Here is a 19,433-nt window from a genome sequence, read left to right on the forward strand (position 1 = left end):
CGTCTTTTTTGGCGCTAAAAAATATGGGCGTCACTATTGTCTCCACATTATTTAAGTCTCATTATTTATTGCTTCTGGTTGCTAGAAGCTTGTTCACTGGCATTTTTTCCCATTCCTGAAACTGTCATTTAAGGAATTTGATCAATTTTGCTTTATATGTTGTTTTTTCTATTACATATTGCAAGATGTCCCAGATTGACACTGAGTCAGAAGATACTTCTGAAAAAACGCTGCCTGGTGCTGGATCTACCAAAGTTAAGTGTATCTGCTGTAAACTTGTGGTATCTGTTCCTCCAGCTGTTGTTTGTAATGAATGTCATGACAAACTTGTTAATGCAGATAATATTTCCTTTAGTAATGTTACATTACCTGTTGCTGTTCCGTCAACATCTAATACTCAGAGTGTTCCTGTTAACATAAGAGATTTTGTTTCTAAATCCATTAAGAAAGCTATGTCTGTTATTCCTCCTTCTAGTAAACGTAAAAGGTCTTTTAAAACTTCTCATTTTTCAGATGAATTTTTAAATGAACATCATCATTCTGATAATGGTTCCTCTGGTTCAGAGGATTCTGTCTCAGAGGTTGATGCTGATAAATCTTCATATTTATTCAAAATGGAATTTATTCGTTCTTTACTTAAAGAAGTCTTAATTGCATTAGAAATAGAGGATTCTGGTCCTCTTGATACTAAATCTAAACGTTTAAATAAGGTTTTTAAATCTCCTGTAGTTATTCCAGAAGTTTTTCCTGTCCCTGATGCTATTTCTGAAGTAATCTCCAGGGAATGGAATAATTTGGGTAATTCATTTACTCCTTCTAAACGTTTTAAGCAATTATATCCTGTGCCATCTGAGAGATTAGAATTTTGGGACAAAATCCCTAAAGTTGATGGGGCTGTCTCTACTCTTGCTAAACGTACTACTATTCCTACGGCAGATAGTACTTCCTTTAAGGATCCTTTAGATAGGAAGATTGAATCCTTTCTAAGGAAAGCTTACTTATGTTCAGGTAATCTTCTTAGACCTGCTATATCTTTAGCGGATGTTGCTGCAGCTTCAACTTTTTGGTTAGAAGCTTTAGCTCAACAAGTAACAGATCATAATTCTCATAGCATTGTTAATCTTCTTCAACATGCTAATAACTTTATTTGTGATGCCATTTTTGATATCATTAGAGTTGATGTCAGGTATATGTCTCTAGCTATTTTAGCTAGAAGAGCTTTATGGCTTAAAACTTGGAATGCTGATATGTCTTCTAAGTCAACTTTGCTTTCCCTTTCTTTCCAGGATAATAAATTATTTGGTTCTCAGTTGGATTCTATTATCTCAACTGTTACTGGAGGGAAAGGAACTTTTTTACCACAGGATAAAAAATCTAAAGGTAAATTTAGGTCTAATAATCGTTTTCGTTCCTTTCGTCACAATAAGGAACAAAAGCCTGATCCTTCACCCACAGGAGCGGTATCAGTTTGGAAACCATCTCCAGTCTGGAATAAATCCAAGCCTTTTAGAAAATCAAAGCCAGCTCCCAAGTCCACATGAAGGTGCGGCCCTCATTCCAGCCCAGCTGGTAGGGGGCAGATTACGATTTTTCAAAGAAATTTGGATCAATTCAATTCACAATCTTTGGATTCAAAACATTGTTTCAGAAGGGTACAGAATTGGCTTCAAGATAAGGCCTCCTGCAAAGAGATTTTTTCTTTCCCGTGTCCCAGTAAATCCAGCGAAGGCTCAAGCATTTCTGAAATGTGTTTCAGATCTAGAGTTGGCTGGAGTAATTATGCCAGTTCCAGTTCTGGAACAGGGGCTGGGGTTTTATTCAAATCTCTTCATTGTACCAAAGAAGGAGAATTCCTTCAGACCAGTTCTGGATCTAAAAATATTGAATCTTTATGTAAGGATACCAACATTCAAAATGGTAACTATAAGGACTATCCTGCCTTTTGTTCAGCAAGGGCATTATATGTCCACAATAGATTTACAGGATGCATATCTGCATATTCCGATTCCTCCAGATCACTATCAGTTTCTGAGATTCTCTTTCCTAGACAAGCATTACCAGTTTGTGGCTCTACCGTTTGGCCTAGCAACAGCTCCAAGAATTTTTACAAAGGTTCTCGGTGCCCTTCTGTCTGTAATCAGAGAACAGGGTATTGTGGTATTTCCTTATTTGGACGATATCTTGGTACTTGCTCCCTCTTCACATTTAGCAGAATCTCATACGAATCGACTTGTGTTGTTTCTTCAAGATCATAGTTGGAGGATCAATTTACCGAAAAAGTTCATTGATTCCTCAGACAAGGGTAACCTTTTTAGGTTTCCAGATAGATTCAGCGTCCATGACTCTGTCCCTGACAGACAAGAGACGTCTAAAATTGATCTCAGCTTGTCGAAACCTTCAATCACAATCATTCCCTTCGGTAGCCTTATGCATGGAAATTCTAGGTCTTATGACTGCTGCATCGGACGCGATCCCCTTTGCTCGTTTTCACATGCGACCTCTTCAGCTCTGTATGCTGAACCAGTGGTGCAGGGATTACTCTCTGACGTGGTGGACAGATCACCATCGTTTAGTTCAGGGGGCTTCTTTTGTTCTTCCGACCTGGACTGTAATTTCAACAGATGCAAGTCTGACAGGTTAGGGAGCTGTTTGGGGGTCTCTGACAGCACAAGGGGTTTGGGAATCTCAGGAGGTGAGATTACCAATCAATATTTTGGAACTCCGTGCAAATTTCAGAGCTCTAAAGTCATGGCCTCTTCTAAAGAGAGAATCGTTAATTTGTTTTCAGACAGACAATGTCACAACTGTGGCATACATCAATCATCAAGGAGGGACTCACAGTCCTCTGGCTATGAAAGAAGTATCTCGAATACTGGTATGGGCGGAATCCAGCTCCTGTCTAGTTTCTGCGGTTCATATCCCAGGTATAGACAATTGGGAAGCGGATTATCTCAGTCGCCAAACGTTACATCCGGGCGAATGGTCTCTTCACCCAGAGGTATTTCTTCAGATTGTTCGAATGTGGGGACTTCCAGAAATAGATCTGATGGCTTCTCATCTAAACAAGAAACTTCCCAGGTATCTGTCCAGATCCAGGGATCCTCAAGCGGAAGCAGTGGATGCATTGTCACTTCCTTGGAAGTATCATCCTGCCTATATCTTTCCGCCTCTAGTTCTTCTTCCAAGAGTAATCTCCAAGATTCTGAAGGAATGCTCGTTTGTTCTGCTGGTGGCTCCAGCATGGCCTCACAGGTTTTGGTATGCGGATCTTGTCCGGATGGCCTCTTGCCAACCGTGGACTCTTCCGTTAAGACCAGACCTTCTGTCGCAAGGTCCTTTTTTCCATCAGGATCTCAAATCCTTAAATTTAAAGGTATGGAGATTGAACGCTTGATTCTTAGTCAAAGAGGTTTCTCTGACTCTGTGATTAATACTATGTTACAGGCTCGTAAATCTGTATCTAGGAAGATATATTATAGAGTCTGGAAGACTTACATTTCTTGGTGTCTTTCTCATCATTTTTCCTGGCATTCTTTTAGAATTCCGAGAGTTTTACAGTTTCTTCAGGATGGTTTGGATAAAGGTTTGTCTGCAAGTTCCTTGAAAGGACAAATCTCTGCTCTTTCTGTTCTTTTTCACAGAAAGATTGCTAATCTTCCTGATATTCATTGTTTTGTACAAGCTTTGGTTCGTATAAAACCTGTCATTAAGTCAATTTCTCCTCCTTGGAGTTTGAATTTGGTTCTGGGGGCTCTTCAAGCTCCTCCGTTTGAACCTATGCATTCATTGGACATTAAATTACTTTCTTGGAAAGTGTTGTTTCTTTTGGCCATCTCTTCTGCTAGAAGAGTTTCTGAATTATCTGCTCTTTCTTGTGAGTCTCCTTTTCTGATTTTTCATCAGTATAAGGCGGTGTTGCGAACTTCTTTTAAATTTTTACCTAAGGTTGTGAATTCTAACAACATTAGTAGAGAAATTGTGGTTCCTTCATTATGTCCTAATCCTAAGAATTCTAAGGAGAGATCATTGCATTCTTTGGATGTAGTTAGAGCTTTGAAATATTATGTTGAAGCTACTAAGAATTTCCGAAAGACTTCTAGTCTATTTGTTATCTTTTCCGGTTCTAGGAAAGGTCAGAAGGCCTCTGCCATTTCTTTGGTATCTTGGTTGAAATCTTTAAATCATCATGCTTATGTCGCGTCGGGTAAAACTCCGCCTCAAAGGATTACAGCTCATTCTACTTGGTCAGTTTCTACTTCCTGGGCGTTTAGGAATGAAGCTTCGGTTGATCAGATTTGCAAAGCAGCAACTTGGTCTTCTTTGCATACTTTTACTAAATTCTACCATTTTGATGTGTTTTCTTCTTCTGAAGCAGTTTTTGGTAGAAAAGTACTTCAGGCAGCTGTTTCAGTTTGATTCTTCTGCTTATAATTTCAGTTTTCTTTCATGTAATTAGCAAGAGTCCATGAGCTAGTGACGTATGGGATATACATTCCCACCAGGAGGGGCAAAGTTTCCCAAACCTCAAAATGCCTATAAATACACCCCTCACCACACCCACAAATCAGTTTTACAAACTTTGCCTCCTATGGAGGTGGTGAAGTAAGTTTGTGCTAGATTCTACGTTGATATGCGCTCCGCAGCAGGTTGGAGCCCGGTTTTCCTCTCAGCGTTCAGTGAATGTCAGAGGGATGTGAAGAGAGTATTGCCTGTTTGAATTCAATGATCTCCTTCTACGGGGTCTATTTCATAGGCTCTCTGTTATCGGTCGTAGAGATTCATCTCTTACCTCCCTTTTCAGATCGACGATATACTCTTATATATATATATACCATTACCTCTGCTGATTTTCGTTTCAGTACTGGTTTGGCTTTCTACAAACATGTAGATGAGTGTCCTGGGGTAAGTAAGTCTTATTTTCTGTGACACTCTAAGCTATGGTTGGGCGCTTTTTTAATAAAGTTCTAAATATATGTATTCAAACATTTATTTGCCTTGACTCAGGATGTTCAACATTCCTTATTTTCAGACAGTCAGTTTCATATTTGGGATAATGCATTTGAATCAAATCATTTTTCTTACCTTAAAAATTTGACTTTTTCCCTGTGGGCTGTTAGGCTCGCGGGGGCTGAAAATGCTTCATTTTATTGCGTCATTCTTGGCGCGGACTTTTTTGGCGCAAAAAATCTTTTCTGTTTCCGGCGTCATACGTGTCGCCGGAAGTTGAGTCATTTTTTGTCGTTCTTTTGCGCCAAAAATGTTGGCGTTCCGGATGTGGCGTCTTTTTTTGCGCCAAAAGCATTTAGGCGCCAAATAATGTGGGCGTCTTATTTGGCGCTAAAAAAATATGGGCGTCGCTTTTGTCTCCACATTATTTAAGTCTCATTTTTCATTGCTTCTGGTTGCTAGAAGCTTGTTCTTTGGCATTTTTTCCCATTCCTGAAACTGTCATTTAAGGAATTTGATAAATTTTGCTTTATATGTTGTTTTTTTCTCTTACATATTGCAAGATGTCTCACGTTGCATCTGAGTCAGAAGATACTTCAGGAAAATCGCTGTCTGGTGCTGGAACTACCAAAGCTAAGTGTATCTGCTGTAAACTTTTGGTAGCTGTTCCTCCAGCTGTTGTTTGTATTAAATGTCATGACAAACTTGTTAATGCAGATAATATTTCCTTTAGTAAAGTACCATTACCTGTTGCAGTTCCATCAACATCTAATGTTCAGAGTGTTCCTGATAACATAAGAGATTTTGTTTCTGAATCCATCAAGAAGGCTATGTCTGTTATTCCTCCTCCTAGTAAACATAAAAAATCTTTTAAAACTTCTCTTTATACAGATGAATTTTTAAATGAACATCATCATTCTGATTCTAATGATTCTTCTGGTTCAGAGGATTCTGTCTCAGAGGTTGATGCTGATGAATCTTCATATTTATTTAAAATGGAATTTATTCGTTCTTTACTTAAAGAAGTCCTAATTGCATTAGAAATTGAGGATTCTGGTCCTCTTGATACTAAATCTAAACGTTTAGACAAGGTCTTTAAATCTCCTGTGGTTATTCCAGAAGTTTTTCCTGTTCCTGGTGCTATTTCTGAAGTAATTTCCAGAGAATGGAATAATTTGGGTAATTCATTTACTCCTTCTAAACGTTTTAAGCAATTATATCCTGTGCCGTCCGACAGATTAGAGTTTTGGGACAAAATCCCTAAAGTTGATGGGGCTATTTCTACCCATGCTAAACGTACTACTATTCCTACGGCAGATGGTACTTCCTTTAAGGATCCTTTAGATAGGAAAATTGAATCCTTTCTAAGAAAAGCTTATCTGTGTTCAGGTAATCTTCTTAGACCTGCTATATCATTGGCTGATGTTGCTGCAGCTTCAACTTTTTGGTTGGAAACTTTAGCGCAACAAGTAACAGATCATGATTCTCATAATATTATTATTATTCTTCAACATGCTAATATTTTTATCTGTGATGCCATTTTTGATATTATCAGAGTTGATGTCAGGTTTATGTCTCTAGCTATTTTAGCTAGGAGAGCTTTATGGCTTAAAACTTGGAATGCTGATATGTCTTCTAAATCGACTCTACTTTCCCTTTCTTTCCAGGGTAATAAATTATTTGGTTCTCAGTTGGATTCTATTATCTCAACTGTTACTGGTGGGAAAGGAACTTTTTTACCACAGGATAAAAAATCTAAGGGTAAAAACAGGGCTAATAATCGTTTTCGTTCCTTTCGTTTCAACAAAGAACAAAAGCCTGATCCTTCATCCTCAGGAGCAGTTTCAGTTTGGAAACCATCTCCAGTCTGGAATAAATCCAAGCCTTCTAGAAAAGCAAAGCCAGCTTCTAAGTCCACATGAAGGTGCGGCCCTCATTCCAGCTCAGCTGGTAGGGGGCAGATTACGTTTTTTCAAAGAAATTTGGATCAATTCTGTTCACGATCTTTGGATACAGAACATTGTTTCAGAAGGGTACAGAATTGGTTTCAAGATAAGACCTCCTGCAAAGAGATTTTTTCTTTCCCGTGTCCCAGTAAACCCAGTGAAAGCTCAAGCATTTCTGAAATGTGTTTCAGATCTAGAGTTGGCTGGAGTAATTATGCCAGTTCCAGTTCTGGAACAGGGGCTGGGGTTTTATTCGAATCTCTTCATTGTACCAAAGAAGGAGAATTCCTTCAGACCAGTTCTGGATCTAAAAATATTGAATCATATGTAAGGATACCAACATTCAAAATGGTAACTGTAAGGACTATCTTGCCTTTTGTTCAGCAAGGGCATTATATGTCTACAATAGATTTACAGGATGCATATCTGCATATTCCGATTCATCCAGCTCACTATCAGTTCCTGAGATTCTCTTTCCTGGACAAGCATTACCAGTTTGTGGCTCTGCCTTTTGGCCTAGCTACAGCTCCAAGAATTTTTACAAAGGTTCCCGGTGCCCTTCTGTCTGTAATCAGAGAACAGGGTATTGTGGTATTTCCTTATTTGGACGATATCTTGGTACTTGCTCAGTCTTCACATTTAGCAGAATCTCATACGAATCGACTTGTGTTGTTTCTTCAAGATCATGGTTGGAGGATCAATTCACTAAAAAGTTAATTGATTCCTCAGACAAGGGTAACCTTTTTGGGTTTCCAAATAGATTCAGTGTCCATGACTCTGTCTTTGACAGACAAGAGACGTCTAAAATTGATCTCAGCTTGTCGAAACCTTCAGTCACAATCATTCCCTTCGGTAGCCTTATGCATGGAAATTCTAGGTCTTATGACTGCTGCATCGGACGCGATCCCCTTTGCTCGTTTTCACATGCGACCTCTTCAGCTCTGTATGCTGAATCAATGGTGCAGGGATTACACAAAGATATCTCAATTAATATCTTTAAAACCGATTGTACGACACTCTCTGACGTGGTGGACAGATCACCATCGTTTAGTTCAGGGGGCTTCTATTGTTCTTCCGACCTGGACTGTAATTTCAACAGATGCAAGTCTTACAGGTTGGGGAGCTGTGTGGGGGTCTCTGACAGCACAAGGGGTTTGGGAATCTCAGGAGGTGAGATTACTGATCAATATTTTGGAACTCCGTGCAATTTTCAGAGCTCTTCAGTCTTGGCCTCTTCTGAAGAGAGAATCGTTCATTTGTTTTCAGACAGACAATGTCACAACTGTGGCATACATCAATCATCAAGGAGGGACTCACAGTCCTCTGGCTATGAAAGAAGTATCTCGAATTCTGGTTTGGGCGGAATCCAGCTCCTGTCTAATCTCTGCGGTTCATATCCCAGGTATAGACAATTGGGAAGCGGATTATCTCAGTCGCCAAACGTTGCATCGGGCGAATGGTCTCTTCACCCAGAGGTATTTCTTCAGATTGTTCAAATGTGGGAACTCCCAGAAATAGATCTGATGGCTTCTCATCTAAACAAGAAACTTCCCAGGTATCTGTCCAGATCCCGGGATCCTCAGGCGGAGGCAGTGGATGCATTATCACTTCCTTGGAAGTATCATCCTGCCTATATCTTTCCGCCTCTAGTTCTTCTTCCAAGAGTAATCTCCAAGATTCTGAAGGAATGCTCGTTTGTTCTGCTGGTAGCTCCAGCATGGCCTCACAGGTTTTGGTATGCGGATCTTGTCCGGATGGCCTCTTGCCAACCGTGGACTCTTCCATTAAGACCAGACCTTCTGTCGCAAGGTCCTTTTTTCCATCAGGATCTCAAATCCTTAAATTTAAAGGTATGGAGATTGAACGCTTGATTCTTGGTCAAAGAGGTTTCTCTGACTCTGTGATTAATACTATGTTACAGGCTCGTAAATCTGTATCCAGAGAGATATATTATAGAGTCTGGAAGACTTATATTTCTTGGTGTCTTTCTCATCATTTTTCCTGGCATTCTTTTAGAATTCCGAGAATTTTACAGTTTCTTCAGGATGGTTTAGATAAAGGTTTGTCCGCAAGTTCCTTGAAAGGACAAATCTCTGCTCTTTCTGTTCTTTTTCACAGAAAGATTGCTAATCTTCCTGATATTCATTGTTTTGTACAAGCTTTGGTTCGTATAAAACCTGTCATTAAGTCAATTTCTCCTCCTTGGAGTTTGAATTTGGTTCTGGGGGCTCTTCAAGCTCCTCCTTTTGAACCCATGCATTCATTGGACATTAAATTACTTTCTTGGAAAGTTTTGTTCCTTTTGGCCATCTCTTCTGCCAGAAGAGTCTCGGAATTATCTGCTCTTTCTTGTGAGTCTCCTTTTCTGATTTTTCATCAGGATAAGGCGGTGTTGCGAACTTCTTTTGAATTTTTACCTAAGGTTGTGAATTCCAACAACATTAGTAGAGAAATTGTGGTTCCTTCATTATGTCCTAATCCTAAGAATTCTAAGGAGAAATCGTTGCATTCTTTGGATGTTGTTAGAGCTTTGAAATATTATGTTGAAGCTACTAAGTCTTTCCGAAAGACTTCTAGTCTATTTGTCATCTTTTCCGGTCTAGAAAAGGCCAGAAAGCTTCTGCCATTTCTTTGGCATCTTGGTTGAAATCTTTAATTCATCATGCCTATGTTGAGTCGGGTAAAACTCCGCCTCAAAGGATTACAGCTCATTCTACTAGGTCAGTTTCTACTTCCTGGGCGTTTAGGAATGAAGCTTCGGTTGATCAGATTTGCAAAGCAGCAACTTGGTCCTCTTTGCATACTTTTACTAAATTCTACCATTTTGATATGTTTTCTTCTTCTTAAGCAGTTTTTGGTAGAAAAGTACTTCAGGCAGCGGTTTCAGTTTGAATCTTCTGCTTATGTTTTCATTAAACTTTATTTTGGGTGTGGATTATTTTCAGCAGGAATTGGCTGTCTTTATTTTATCCCTCCCTCTCTAGTGACTCTTGCGTGGAAAGATCCACATCTTGGGTAGTCATTATCCCATACGTCACTAGCTCATGGACTCTTGCTAATTACATGAAAGAAAACATAATTTATGTAAGAACTTACCTGATAAATTCATTTCTTTCATATTAGCAAGAGTCCATGAGGCCCGCCCCTTTTGTGGTGGTATGATTTTGTATAAAGCACAATTATTCCAATTCCTTATTTTTTATGCTTTCGCACTTTTTCTTATCACCCCACTTCTTGGCTATTCGTTAAACTGATTTGTGGGTGTGGTGAGGGGTGTATTTATAGGCATTTTGAGGTTTGGGAAACTTTGCCCCTCCTGGTAGGAATGTATATCCCATACGTCACTAGCTCATGGACTCTTGCTAATATGAAAGAAATTAATTTATCAGGTAAGTTCTTACATAAATTATGTTTTTTTCATTATAAGATTTAAACTTTATTTTGGGTGTGGATTATTTTCAGCGGAATTGGCTGTCTTTATTTCTCCAACATAGGTGTGTCCGGTCCACGGCGTCATCCTTACTTGTGGGATATTCTCTTCCCCAACAGGAAATGGCAAAGAGCCCAGCAAAGCTGGTCACATGATCCCTCCTAGGCTCCGCCTACCCCAGTCATTCTCTTTGCCGTTGTACAGGCAACATCTCCACGGAGATGGCTTAGAGTTTTTTAGTGTTTAACTGTAGTTTTTATTATTCAATCAAGAGTTTGTTATTTTGAAATAGTGCTGGCATGTACTATTTACTCAGAAACAGAAAAGAGATGAAGATTTCTGTTTGTATGAGGAAAATGATTTTAGCAACCGTCACTAAAATCCATGGCTGTTCCACACAGGACTGTTGAGAGCAATTAACTTCAGTTGGGGGAACAGTGGTGATAGATTCATCTCTTACCTCCCTTTTCAGATCGACGATATACTCTTATATACCATTACCTCTACTGATTCTCGTTTCAGTACTGGTTTGGCTTTCTACTACATGTAGATGAGTGTCCTGGGGTAAGTAAGCCTTATTTTTTGTGACACTCTAAGCTATGGTTGGGCACTTTTATATAAAGTTCTAAATATATGTGTTTAAACATTTATTTGCCTTGATTCAGGATGATCAATATTCCTTATTTCAGACAGTCAGTTTCATTATTTGGGATAATGCATATGAATTAAAACATTTTTTCTTACCTTAAAAATTGACTTTTTTCCCTGTGGGCTGTTAGGCTCGCGGGGGTTGAAAATGCTTCATTTATTGCGTCATTCTTGGCGCGGTCTTTTTTGGCGCAAAAAATTTCTTTGTCATTTCCGGCGTCATACTTGTAGCCGGAAGTTGTTCGTGTTTGCGTCATTTTTTTGACGTTTTGCGCCAAAAATGTCGGCATCACCGGATGTGGCGTCATTCTTGGCGCCGAAAGCATTTGGGCGCCAATAATGTGGGCGGCTTTTTTGGCGCTAAAAAATGTGGGCGTCATTTTTGTCTCCACCTTTTTTCTCACATTATTTAAGTCTCATTTTTCATTTGCTTCTGGTTGCTAGAGGCTTGTTCATTGGCATTTTTTCCCATTCCTGAAACTGCCTTTTAAAGTGATGGTAAACTCTCCCCTTTATAAAATCAGATCTGGAATGTAAGCGCTATTTTAGATGGGGTTTTATTCATCATGTGCAATGAAGATGCGCTATAACTTAGTTATTAATATAGATATGAAATTCAAATACCCCATGTTAAACCACCCACTTCAAAAGTCAATTTTCCTTTCGGCTAAATGATTGAATTACTCTCCAATCAATGCTCTAGCTACAACAAAAGTGCCATATGGGGAGAGCGCTGATTGGACAACAATTCAATCTGTTAGCTCACAGAAAATGTTACTTTTGAAGTGGGCGGAGGAGCATGCAGTATTTGAATTTCATATCTATATTAATAACTATGTTATACTGCATCTTCATTACAGCTAATGATTTAAACTTCATCTAAAATAGTGCTTACATTCCAGATCTGATTTTATAAAGGGGAGAGTTTACCATCACTTTAAGGAATTTGATAGATTTTTCTTTATATGTTGTTTTTTCTCTTACATATTGCAAGATGTCTCAGATTGACCCTGGATCAGAAGCTACTTCTGGAAAAACGCTGCCTGATGCTGGTTCCACCAAAGTTAAGTGTATCTGCTGTAAACTTGTGGTATCTGTCCCTCCGGCTGTAGTTTGTGATGAATGTCATGATAAGCTTGCTAATGCAGATAGTATTTCCATTAGTAATATACCATTACCTGTTGCTGTTCCATCAACATCTAATACTCAGGATGTTCCTGTTAATATAAGAGATTTTGTTTCTAAATCTATTAGGAAGGCTATGTCTGTTATTCCTCCTTCCAGTAAACGTAAAAGGTCTTTTAAAACTTCACATTTTTCAGATGAATTTTTAAATGAACATCATCATTCTGATTTGTCTGTTTCTGATGATGATTTTTCTGGTTCAGAGGATTCTGTCTCAGATATTGACACTGATAAATCTTCATATTTATTTAAAATGGAATTTATTCGTTCTTTACTTAAAGAAGTTTTAATCGCATTAGAGATGGAGGAATCTAGTCCTCTTGATACTAAATCTACTAAGCGTTTAAATTCGGTTTTTAAACCTCCTACAGTTATTCCGGAAGTTTTTCCTGTCCCTGATGCTATTTCTGAAGTAATTTCTAGGGAATGGAATAATCTGGGTAATTTATTTACTCCTTCTAAAAGGTTTAAGAAATTGTATCCTGTGCCATCTGACAGATTAGAGTTTTGGGACAAAATCCCTAAAGTTGATGGGGCTATCTCTACTCTCGCTAAACGTACTACTATTCCTACGGCAGATAGTACTTCCTTTAAGGATCCTTTAGATAGGAAAATTGATTCCTTTCTAAGGAAAGCTTATTTATGTTCAGGTAATCTTCTTAGGCCTGCTATTTCTTTGGCTGATGTTGCGGCAGCTTCCACTTCTTGGTTGGAGGCTTTGGCACAACAAGTGTCAGATCATAATACTCATAGCATTGTTAAACTTCTTCAACATGCTAATAACTTTATTTGTGATGCCATCTTTGATATCATTAGAGTTGATGTCAGGTATATGTCTTTAGCTATTTTACCTAGAAGAGCTTTATGGCTTAAAACTTGGAATGCAGATATGTCTTCTAAGTCAACTTTGCTTTCCCTTTCTTTCCAAGGTAATAAATTGTTTGGTTCCCAGTTGGATTCTATTATTTCAACTGTTACTGGAGGGAAAGGAACTTTTTTACCTCAGGATAAAAAAATCTAAAGGTAAATATAGGGCTGCTAATCGTTTTCGTTCCTTTCGTCAGAATAAGGAACAGAAGCCTGATCCTTCCCCTAAAGGAACAGTTTCTGTTTGGAAACCATCTCCAGTCTGGAATAAATCCAAGCCTTTTAGAAAGCAAAAGCCAGCTCCCAAGTCCACATGAAGGTGCGGCCCTCATTCCAGCACAGCTGGTAGGGGGCAGATTACGATTTTTCAAAGAAATTTGGATCAATTCGATTCACAGTCTTTGGATTCAGAACATTGTTTCACAAGGGTACAGAATAGGTTTCAAGGTAAGGCCTCCTGCAAGAAGATTTTTTCTTTCTCGCATTCCAATAAATCCAGTGAAGGCTCAAGCATTTCTGAAATGTGTTTCAGATCTAGAGTTGGCTGGAGTAATTGTGCCAGTTCCAGTTCTGGAACAGGGTCTGGGGTTTTACTCCAATCTATTCATTGTACCAAAGAAGGAGAATTCCTTCAGACCAGTTCTGGATTTAAAAATATTGAATCGTTATGTAAGGATACCAACATTCAAAATGGTAACTATAAGGACTATTCTGCCTTTTGTTCAGCAAGGGCATTATATGTCCACAATAGATTTACAGGATGCATATCTGCATATTCCGATTCATCCAGATCACTATCAGTTTCTGAGATTCTCTTTTCTAGACAAGCATTACCAATTTGTGGCTCTGCCGTTCGGCCTAGCAACAGCTCCAAGGACTTTTTCAAAGGTTCTCGGTGCCCTGCTATCTGTAATCAGAGAACAGGGTATTGTGGTATTTCCTTATTTGGACGATATCTTGGTACTTGCTCAGTCTTCACATTTAGCAGAATTTCATACGAATCGACTTGTGTCATTTTTTCAAGAACATGGTTGGAGGATCAATTTACCAAAGAGTTCATTGATTCCTCAGACAAGGGTAACCTTTTTAGGTTTCCAAATAGATTCAGTGTCCATGACTTTGTCTCTGACGGACAAGAGACGTCTGAAATTGGTTTCAGCTTGTCGAAACCTTCAGTCTCAATCATTCCCTTCGGTAGCCTTATGCATGGAAATTCTAGGTCTTATGACTGCTGCATCGGACGCGATCCCCTTTGCTCGTTTTCACATGCGACCTCTTCAGCTTTGTATGCTGAACCAGTGGTGCAGGGATTATACAAAGATATCACAGTTAATATCTTTAAATCCGATTGTACGACACTCTCTGACGTGGTGGACAGATCACCATCGTTTAGTTCAAGGGGCTTCTTTTGTTCTTCCAACCTGGACTGTGATCTCAACAGATGCGAGTCTGACAGGTTGGGGAGCTGTATGGGGGTCTCTGACAGCACAGGGGGTTTGAGAATCTCAGGAGGCGAGATTACACATCAACATTTTGGAACTCCGTGCGATTTTCAGAGCTCTTCAGTCGTGGCCTCTTCTGAAGAGAGAATCATTCATTTGTTTTCAGACGGACAATGTCACAACCGTGGCATATGTCAATCATCAAGGGGGGACTCACAGTCCTCTTGCTATGAAAGAAGTATCTCGGATACTTGCTTGGGCGGAATCCAGCTCCTGTCTAATTTCTGCGGTTCACATCCCAGGTGTAGACAATTGGGAAGCGGATTATCTCAGTCGCCAGACGTTACATCCGGGCGAATGGTCTCTTCACCCAGAGGTGTTTCTTCAGATTGTTCAAATCTGGGGTCTTCCAGAAATAGATCTGATGGCTTCTCATCTAAACAAGAAACTTCCCAGGTATCTGTCCAGATCCAGGGTTCCTCAGGCGGAGGCAGTGGATGCATTGTCACTACCTTGGAAGTATCATCCTGTCTATATCTTTCCGCCTCTGGTTCTTCTTCCAAGAGTGATCTCCAAGATTCTAAAAGAGCGTTCGTTTGTTCTGCTGGTGGCTCCAGCATGGCTTCACAGGTTTTGGTATGCGGATCTTGTTCGGATGGCTACTTGCCAACCTTGGACTCTTCCGTTAAGACCAGACCTTCTATCTCAAGGTCCTTTTTTCCATCAGGATCTCAAATCATTAAATTTGAAGGTATGGGGATGAACGCTTGATTCTCAGTCATAGAGGTTTCTCTGACTCCGTAATTAATACTATGTTACAGGCTCGTAAGTCTGTGTCTAGGAAGATATATTATTGAGTCTGGAAGACTTACATTTCTTGGTGCTCTTCTCATCATTTTTCCTGGCATTCTTTTAGAATTCCTAGAATTTTACAATTTCTTCAGGATGGTCTGGATAAAGGTTTGTCTGCAATTTCTTTGAAAGGACAAATTTCTGCTCTTTCTGTGTTGTTTCACAGAAAGATTGCTAATCTTCCTGATATTCATTGTTTTGTACAGGCTTTGGTTCGTATAAAACCTGTCATTAAGTCAATCTCTCCTCCTTGGAATTTGAATTTGGTTCTGGGGGCTTTACAAGCTCCTCCGTTTGAACCTATGCATTCTCTGGACATTAAATTACTTTCTTGGAAAGTTCTGTTCCTTTTGGCCATCTCTTCTGCTAGAAGAGTTTCAGAGTTATCTGCTCTTTCTTGTGAATCTCCTTTTCTGATTTTTCATCAGGATAAGGCGGTGTTGCGGACTAAATTTAAATTTTTACCTAAAGTTGTGAACTCTAACAACATTAGTAGAGAAATTGTGGTTCCTTCATTGTGTCCTAATCCTAAGAATTCTAAGGAAAGATCGTTGCATTCTTTGGATGTAGTTAGAGCTTTGAAATATTATGTTGAAGCTACTAAAGATTTCCGAAAGACTTCTAGTCTATTTGTTATCTTTTCCGGTTCCAGGAAAGGTCAGATGGCCTCTGCCATTTCTTTGGCATCTTGGTTAAAATCTTTGATTCATCATGCTTATGTCGAATCGGGTAAAACTCCGCCTCAAAGGATTACAGCTCATTCTACTAGGTCAGTTTCTACTTCCTGGGCGTTTAGGAATGAAGCTTCGGTTGATCAGATTTGCAAAGCAGCCACTTGGTCTTCTTTGTATACTTTTACTAAATTCTACCATTTTGATGTGTTTTCTTCTTCTGAAGCAGTTTTTGGTAGAAAAGTACTTCAGGCAGCTGTTTCAGTTTGATTCTTCTGCTTATAATTTCAGTTTTTTTCATTATAAGATTAAAACTTTATTTTGGGGTATGGATTATTTTTCAGCGGAATTGGCTGTCTTTATTTTATCCCTCCCTCTCTAGTGACTCTTACATGGAAGTTCCACATCTTGGGTATTTATTATCCCATACGTCACTAGCTCATAGACTCTTGCTAATTACATGAAAGAAAACATAATTTATGTAAGAACTTACCTGATAAATTCATTTCTTTCATATTAGCAAGAGTCCATGAGGCCCACCCTTTTTTGTGGTGGTTATGATTTCTTTGTATAAAGCACAATTATTCCAATTCCTTATTTTTTATGCTTTCACACTTTTTTTCTTATCACCCCACTTCTTGGCTATTCGTTAAACTGATTTGTGGGTGTGGTGAGGGGTGTATTTATAGGCATTTTGAGGTTTGGGAAACTTTGCCCCTCCTGGTAGGAATGTATATCCCATACGTCACTAGCTCTTGGACTCTTGCTAATATGAAAGAAATGAATTTATCAGGTAAGTTCTTACATAAATTATGTTTTTCTTCTTTATTTATACACTAATAGCAATTGTTTTTAAAATTAGGCCTTGGTGCCCTGATTTAGATTCCCCAAGACTCTCTACAGTCCACTACCAGCCACACCTAAAATTTAACTTGGGGAGGCTGGATCCTTTTAATGTCTTAAAGCTGTGAAATAAAATTCCAACATTTAGTGGGTTGTTGTATAACGTGTGTGTGTTTATGTCATAGGTGAGGGTAAAGGTTTCTGGCTGACTCCTAGATTTTAAACACATTTGACAAACCATGCAGTAATAGACAGAAAAACCCACACTTTTAATGATAAATATTTCCTGGATGTCAGCACACTCAACCTGCCTCAAAGGCAGCACTGAAAATGTTTTAGAAAGGGACATTTTTCCAAGGATGAGAGAGTGTGTAGGCTCACAAATCTGAAATTCCAAAATCCAGACTATTTTCAGATTCTTTTTTTAATAGAATTATTAAAATGTATCATTTTTACCCACCAGTAAGTCAGTCTTCTCTCAATATTCGTTTTACTTAATTGCAGTTATTGTCTCCATAGTCTGTGCTACGAATTATTAGATTGAGTACCAATATTTTTGTCTGTGCCATTCTCATTTGTTTTAATGTTGTAAGATGTCGTCTTCAATCAAAAGTGAAGTTTCTTTTCTATTACATTTTAAATAGAGTATGGTGGATACCAAATACATTTTGTCAATTTTTACTTAGTTCAGGAAAAGTGCCTTTTCCTAAAAGAAAAAGTGGAAAGGAACCAATACTTTCGGCCATATGTGTATATATGTTTGTATTTATGTGTTAAATATATGTATTACCATGCAAAAGAATATTTGTATCTGTTAAACATATATTTATCTGTTGTTGTTTTTTTTTTTTAAGTCTCTGCCACCCTGGTCCATGCCCATCATGTCCTGCCTTTGTGACAAAAACTTGTGAATGTGGAAGGACAAGGTAGGTTTGCAAACTGCTAAATCAGCTTCCTAATGAAACGTCCTAATAAAAGCTGGAATTTAAATCATAAAGTGCACAATATCCAACACTAGTATTTCTGCTATAACTAAATTTTCCTACAACCCATTTAGAATTAAAAATTAGAACCATTAATTATGTGTACATCTTGCATAATTTTACACACACACGTTCAAACAAAACACGTTACTACAAGTGAACCTTTGTCTTGGCTGTTTTTCACCATACCATATGCTCAAAGCTGTTTTGTTTTTCACTTTTGAGTGGTTTTTACAATGATGAATCTTATTTATTAATTGCAGTTCACGGTATGTGATGGAATTGGTTTGTCACAGACCCTTTTGTGGAGGTCTTTTTTTTCTTTTTCTTTTTTTTCTCCTCTCCTTTTTAAGCATTTGAGATCCATATTATCTCCTTTTTACCATTGCATAATAGCCATATGGAGAGTGTACATGCATTATTTCCTTTGGCATCTTAGCAGTGACATATGACAGTGTAGTGACTAATATGGAAATGTTAATAACATTCTGTTGTCGATCATCAGAGCAGAAGTTTATAGAAAACTCTTAATGTTTCATTAGGCCTTTAAATAATTATTTCTAAACAATTTGTTTTCCTAGATGCATGACTAAATTTGCTGTAGGCAAAAGCAAACCAAGTATGTTATGATAAACATTGTCCTGCAGTCCTCATACTATAGGAATTTTAGTGATACACTTTTCATATTGTGGAGGGGAGTTCTAAACAAATTCAGGTAGCAAGGCTTACAGAATCCTACTTCTGATTCATAACTGTGAACCATTCTAATATCTACATGAAACACTCTTGTCTGGCTTCTAGTGTGCACTGGCTACTTAATATTTGTCTCCTAAATAAGTTTGTCAACCAATACTCTAGTATTATCTTAAAAAATATTTGAGTAAATCCACTCTTGAAAAGCTTTGGGTGTAGTAAAGGCTCTTAGACTTTCCACTTTCATTAAATCATGATGCAACAAAATTATTTCAGACAATTGAGAAAGGGCAATGTATGCATTATAGCTGTGTTTAGGTTAAATAAAACATTTCCCTGTTTTGACATCCTGGGAGCCACATCTCCTCAACCTCTATTTCTGGCTTCTAACTTTTTATCATATTCCACAAATATAATATGTATGTAAAAATACTCCTGCCTTGTATATCCGGGCCCCTAAGTAGTTTTATGATAATAAATGTGATACAATGTGTCCTTAATATATTTATGATCCTAAATAAGTATATGGAATTAAGTGTTTCTCAGAAAGGTTTTGTTTCCAGTTGACTCACACATGTGCATAAGGTAGCTCTATCACATAGCCACAGTGTTAAGGTTTAAAAGGATTTATTAAATGTGTCATGTGGTACAAGGTTATCTCATTATGCAACTTAGGGTTTTTTCACGCTTTATGCCACAATATATCTCAAAAGGAGCAAAGCTGTACCCGATTGCAGAGATATATCTTGATTATACCTTCTTATGACACACAGTACTTGATCCTTCCAATGCTCAGTTCGCCTTACAATCGGTGGCTTTTTTGAAAAAGCCACTTTGTGTAAGGAAAAACTATTAGGATCTCTGCAATTGAAGGATCCTGAGCAGTACTTCTACTACGTCTTAAAACATAACATTGCAGGGTAGCG

The 19,433-nt window shown here is 38.4% G+C and overlaps 1 protein-coding gene across 1 annotated transcript in view; it reads left to right on the plus strand.

Moving 5' to 3' along the window:
* Window positions 1–19,433, plus strand: part of NFX1 (nuclear transcription factor, X-box binding 1) — a 588,547-nt gene that overhangs the window by 361,995 nt on the left and 207,119 nt on the right. The window contains exon 6 of the mRNA XM_053714588.1: window positions 17,686–17,757. Within this exon, the coding sequence (XP_053570563.1) occupies window positions 17,686–17,757 (72 nt within the window). The remainder of the gene's footprint in view (window positions 1–17,685; window positions 17,758–19,433) is intronic.

This window comes from Bombina bombina, chromosome 5 (genome assembly GCF_027579735.1).
Source record: "Bombina bombina isolate aBomBom1 chromosome 5, aBomBom1.pri, whole genome shotgun sequence".
Lineage (NCBI taxonomy): Eukaryota > Metazoa > Chordata > Amphibia > Anura > Bombinatoridae > Bombina > Bombina bombina.